General features: G+C 41.8%; 1 protein-coding gene across 5 annotated transcripts in view; it reads right to left on the bottom strand.

The window, feature by feature from the left end:
• Window positions 1-6,087, bottom strand: part of KIAA0319L (KIAA0319 like) — a 119,056-nt gene that overhangs the window by 71,766 nt on the left and 41,203 nt on the right. For all 5 annotated transcript variants that reach the window (XM_015572836.1, XM_015572837.1, XM_006777316.2 and 2 more), the window contains exon 3: window positions 2,996-3,516. In XM_015572836.1, coding sequence (XP_015428322.1) covers window positions 2,996-3,516 — 521 coding nt within the window. The remainder of the gene's footprint in view (window positions 1-2,995; window positions 3,517-6,087) is intronic.

Genomic DNA, 6,087 nt, shown 5'->3' with positions numbered 1-6,087 from the left:
GTATGTTTTCTTTGAATTTATATTAGTTCACACAAACACTCCATCCATGCTTTTGTTCCGGCCCTCCGGTCCAGTTTAAGAACCCATTGTGGCCCTCGAGTCAAAAAGTTTGCCCACCCCTGCCCTAGATCCTGTAAGCACTTCTCCACGTCCTAAATCTTAACTTCAAATATCCCTGACTACTACCTCCTATCCTTACAGGACTCATATTTACCTGTGCCCCATATGTCTGCTTTTTATCAGCAAAACCTTTGAATATCAGGTATATCTCTTCTATCATATCTCTGTCAGCACCTATATTTGCTTCTTTTCCTATCTTCTTACACTGTCTCTTCATCCACTCTCTTGACAATAACCTCAATTTCCATGCCCCAGTTTCCTTTTACACAAGACTGGCAAAGTTCCAATCTTGGATGAATCAAACTATCAGTACCACTCTTGTAAATTCATGGTCTCCATCTTCAATGCTGTCCAGCAATCTTTCTATTTCCTTACCTATTCTGCCATCTCCTATACTTCACAATGGCTATTTCAGACCTTTACCACTCTCTCTAAACTTCTGATATACCTGCCTCAACCCACCTATCCCCACCCCAGCTATCTGCTTCTGCTCTCAGTAACTATCCCACTTCAGAAAAAAACAGGAACAAGATTAAAACCACCACAATGTTCTCTACCAAACCTCAAAATCTACCTTAGCTGCATTTATATCCATACATTTCTTCTTTCCTATCACAATGAAGGGGATGTCTTTTCTCCTCCTTAAAGCTAATCTTGTGTTCCATTCTCTGGATTCTAACCCCCCTGTCCTAGAAGACAATGGTTCCTGAAATATGGTTCTGAGACCAGTAGTTTCAGCATTCTCCAGCATTTTACAAATGCAAATTCTTAGGCCTCGCTCTAGGCCTACTAAATCACAAACTCTCAAGTGGGGCCCAGCAATGTTTAACAAGTCTTTAGGTGATTCTGATGCACACTGAAGTCTGAGGACCATAGCTCTGAGGGATTATTTGTTGTTTATCCCCTTTCCTGTATCTTCAACCTCCTTTTTTAATGCAATGGTTCCCTTGCTTGAAGAGCTCCATGTACATTCTTGCTCTTCTCCAGTCTATTCAACACATAGAAACTTATCTGATCATGCCATTCCCTCCTTAAATAAAGACCAATATTTTAAGAAGGCCTTGAGGCTCTGCACACCTCTCAAGTCTTTTCTTGCACCACTAGCTTTCTTGCTCTGTTGGACAAACAAGACCAGTGTCTCTCAACTTCTTAATCTTGCCACATGACAAACTTTGAAATTGTTATCCCCTCTGCCTGAAATACCTTTGGCCTGTTTCTTTCCTTAGCTCCTACTTCTACTTCAAGTCTCAGATTAAACTTTCCTTTCTTAAAGTGGCCTAACCTTACCCCTTAGTCTTGATTAGGTCCCTTCTAGATGCTCTTAAAGAATCTGCACTTATCCTTTCACAACCTACATCAAACTTATAATTATCTAATTATTATAGATGTAATGTCTGTCTTCCTTGCCAGAGTATAAGCTCTACTCAGACAGAAATCACATTTATCTTATTTACTATAATATTCCTAGTGCCTAGCTTAGTATAGTACCCTGTTCTAGTAAATGTGCAATAAATATTTGCTGATAGATTGAGCCTTGCATACATGGTGTCTCTGTCCAGAATACTTGTAATATCTTTAATCCCTTAGTGAAAGCCTACTTTCCTATGAGAAATAAGTTAAACATCTCTATAAAGTGTTCTCTGAACATACACACCACCTCCCTGTTCAAGTGGGTCACTTCCTCTTTTGTGATCCTATTGTATTGTGTATATAACTCTACTAATGCAATAATTATACACTATTGTAAATATCTATTTTCATGTCTGAGTCTCCACTAGACTGTAAACTTCCTAAGGGAACAGATCATATCTTGTTTACCTATACATCTCCAGAACTTAGAAAAGTGCCTGACATTGATAATAAGTGTCTATAAATGTTTACAGGCATATTAAGCCTAAGTCTATATCTCTAATACTGCACTGAAAGTTCTTTTCTTAATATTAAATCTGGGTTCCAATTCTATGTTTGCTATTCATTAGCTGCATGATCAAACTGTTTAACTTTAGGACTCAGTTTCCTCACCTGACAAACTTTGAAACACTAAAGCAGGGTTAGTAACACCTATCTGGAAATATTGCTATGAAAATTAAATAAAATGACATGGTAAAATGATTAGCACACACAGTGCCAGGCATGCAGTACTGCCTCCCCACTCGGGCTTCAACTTGATAGAGACAACTAGGACAAAACAAATACAAAAATAAGTCACAGGAATCAAAGGAGACTGAGCATGGAGTGAGTCATTCCTTTTAATAATTTGCCCAGGAAGATCAACAGTGAAGAAACATAATAAGCGGAATTAACTCTACTGGTGGTATTATCTCCTCTGGCATACAAAGCTTGTGAGAATTCACTGTAGAAACCTCTTGGCTAACAGCCACATCCAGCTCCCTAGCCCAGCAGGTCAGGTCTTAATCTGCACTACCAGCCCTGGTTACTTCAGACTGGAATAGAAACGACCTCATAAGGAATATATTTACAGGCAGGAGATGGGGGGAAAGGAGGAGGAGAACTTGACTGCAACCACATCAATCAAGTGTTTTGCAATCTGGCAGAAATCACTGCAGAATCGTTGGTGGAGTCTAACACCCACACAATGGCACTTATCTGCAGCCAACAACCAGTTTAGACTAGATAATGAGCAACTTTCTGCTTTTATCGAAACAATGTCAGACTTGCATGGAGTGAATATCTCTAAGGTCAAATTACCCTTGTTCATCTGGGAAGCACCCACAAAGATGGCACTAAGCAGCTTTATACATACACTCCTCAGCCTAGGAGCACTGGCCACAAGCACCAGGTCTCATAACCTATGTGTGCCAAATGTAAAAACAGATTTAACAGATTCTCTGCTCCTTATTCATAATATGCTTACCTCTTCGGAGCCATTGGTTTTCAGATCACCTAGTTCCTTGGAGTCATTCACTTCAGAACGCTGTGTCACTATAGGTATAACTTCTTCACTGGGACTCTCTCTCTTCTGAAGCTTCCTGATTAAGTTCTGTTGGTCACTGGAAGATACAGCAGGTCTGAGTGGAGCTCTGGGAAGGCTCTGCCTCCTCTGAGATGCCCTGCTCCAACCTAGCCCCAGAATATGAGTTGCAACATCTTCAGGTAGAAAGTCATCTGCAGCTTGGAATTTCTTTAAAAACACCAGCACGGAATTGGAAGAGTCTGTCCTAAAAGTCTGGCAGCTCTGGGGACTGTTGCAGTCTGCCTGAATGCACATCCCTTCTAACCACCAAAGGGCATGACATGCAGAGTCCTGGCAGCAGGCAGCCCAACATGATTGGAGAGAAGAGGTTCCTTCAAGAAGGCGGAGGTAATTTTCTCCCCCAGATCTCAGGCCAACTCCAAATTGTGTCTTCACCTGCTTGCACCTGCTCTCACTGGCATCTAAAAACAAAGAATGAAAATATTTAAAGATGAAATAAAAACAAACTACTACTCTGTAAAGAATCCTGAACACCAACATTTGGCTATTGTGAAAACTTGTTTTTAAGAGGGTGGGAAAGCTATCTAGTAAGAGGAACAGAAAATGCAAAAGAGTGTTTTTGGCTCAGGATATTTTAGCTTGTAGAGTACTGTTCCACATGCATTGCTGGTTCCTCTCTAAATAAATCCCTTCCAAGTAGACCTTTTACAGAGAATTCCATCCAGTTCTTAAAACAAACAAATCAAAAGAGCTATTCTGGTGGCAGTGTATGGAGGAAGGGGAGAGAGGGAGCGCACACCAAGATGTTTCTCAGGAACAATGTGAAGACTAAGAGACCAGAAGAGCAGATAGCTAAATAAGCTAGAATATGTCCCCCACTGAACTGGCAGCAATACAAAGAGATGCTTGACCTTTTGCAGATTACAGGTTTATCATGTTCTAACCAACTGTTTCCAGAGTCAGGTGGTTTTGCATATCATGGTATCAGTCAGACCAGTAGTCAAGCATACCAAAATTTTAATCATGTCAAGCTATGTCATGATAGGTAAAACAATGACCTACTGTGGTTAACCTAGATAAATGGTCCAAAATTCTGGCTAATGCTGCTTATGGAGGAACTTTTGGGCTGCTGAATTACTAAAGGCATAGCATTGATTTTCACTTCTGTATTCTTAGATGAAGTAAAGTCAAAGCATTCTCTAAATGAAAGTTGTTAGAAAGAGTTCACGTTAAGGTCTTGTTATATAGGTGTCTATAACCAACCTTGGTCAGGGTTATATAGGGCCAGAACCAGGATGAGGCAAGAGAGGTGCCTGGGGCACAAAATTTAAGGAAGTGCTTACTCTTCAGAGTCATTCAAGTGCAAGGTTGGCTTACCCAACCCTTGAGAGTGAGTGTCTCCTTAAATTTTATGTCCTATGTGCCTCTTTCTTCACCCTAGCCCTGCCTCTGTGATTATAACATAAAGTATATTTTAGAAGTAATATAGAAAATACGCAGAAGAATCAAAGTATTAAAGAGATGGATAATCATATGTCTGCTTGTACACATAACTGAAAAAAGGCTATGACTAGCTAAAGTAACAAATTGATAATCATCCAAAGCCAACCTAACTCCCAGAAAATACCTACTAAATGTCCAAGAGACTAAATGTGGACACCAGGTGACTGAGAAAATAAAGGCAGGCTTCTGAATCACTGCGTCTCCCGCCCAGCGGGGCTTGACAGGGGTGGGGCTGTCCAGGTCTGGGTCTCACTCAATGGAGGTGGGGCCAGCTGGGTCTGGGTCTTGATGGGGGTGGGGTCGGCCAGGTCTGGTTCTCGCCCAATTCGGGGGGGGTGAGGGGGCTGGCTGGGTCTGGGTCTCGCTCAATCTCTGACACTTCTATTAGAGAGAAAGGGCAAATAGCAATATTAAAATATTTCCTCTAATTAATTCCCTTTTAATGTGCATGACTTTCTTGCACTGGGCCACTAGTCCTATATAATAGAGGTAACATGCTAAATGACCGCCACGCCCTCACAAATGGCGGCACCCACAGCCACAAGATGATAGCACCCAGTTCCCTCAGCCCCGCCAGGGGTGGCAGGCATGTGGCACAGTCAGGTCTGCTCCCAGGTGGGTCCGGCTGCTCCGCACACCTGCCACCAGAGTCCCTCAGTACCCTCAGCTCCACTGGCAGTGAATTTTCATGTGACCATTACCTTTTTAAAAAATCCTTACCCAAGAATATGATTATTCCTTTTAGATCATCTGTTCTCGGGGAGCAGGCCTAAGCCAGCAGGTGGGCATCCTCCAAGGGTCCCAGACTGTGAAAGGGCACAGGCTGGGCTGAGGTATCCCCTGTGTGCATGAATTTTCATGCACTGGGCCTCTAGTATTAATATAATGAATGTGGAAAAGGCTTTAGGAAGAGCTCAACTTTTTTTATTTTATTTTAAGATAGCATGGGTTTAATCAGTCTTTCAGTGTTAAATTACTTCAAAAGTGTTTTTATTTAATTGAAGACAGCTGGCCTCTAATGGCATTGAAAATGTAGGAAAAGGAATTTATAAATTGTGAGGAATGGGCTAAGGGTGTAGCACTAATATACAGGAGCTCAGATCTCAAGATTCTGATACAGATCCTCCTGAGAAAAAAAATAAGTGATTAATGGGACACAAGCAGGACTGATTCAAAATATCACGACCCCCATACCCAAAAGAACAGGCAGGCAGGAGGGAGAGGAGGAGGCAGGAGCTCTTTCATCAGGCCTCTTAGCACAAACTCCTGATAGCAACTCTTTTTTTTTTACCCCCCTACCTCCTGCCCCCCAACCCTCCCCGGCCTTCCCACTGCAGCTTGACAATCTGTTTGAGGCAGCTCTGCCTCTGTATCTATTATTGTTCAAAAGTTTATAATGGTCTCTATTATCCATGAATGAGTGAGATCATGTGGTATTTTTCCTTCATTGACTGGCTTACTTCACTTAGCATAATGCTCTTCAGTTCCATCCATGCCGTTGCAAATGGTAAGAGTTCCTTCCTTTTTAG

This window comes from Myotis davidii, unplaced genomic scaffold, assembly GCF_000327345.1.
Source record: "Myotis davidii unplaced genomic scaffold, ASM32734v1 scaffold88, whole genome shotgun sequence".
In the NCBI taxonomy this organism is placed as follows: domain Eukaryota; kingdom Metazoa; phylum Chordata; class Mammalia; order Chiroptera; family Vespertilionidae; genus Myotis; species Myotis davidii.
Note: the sequence above shows the minus strand (reverse complement) of the source record. Positions and strands in the feature narration are given on the sequence as shown.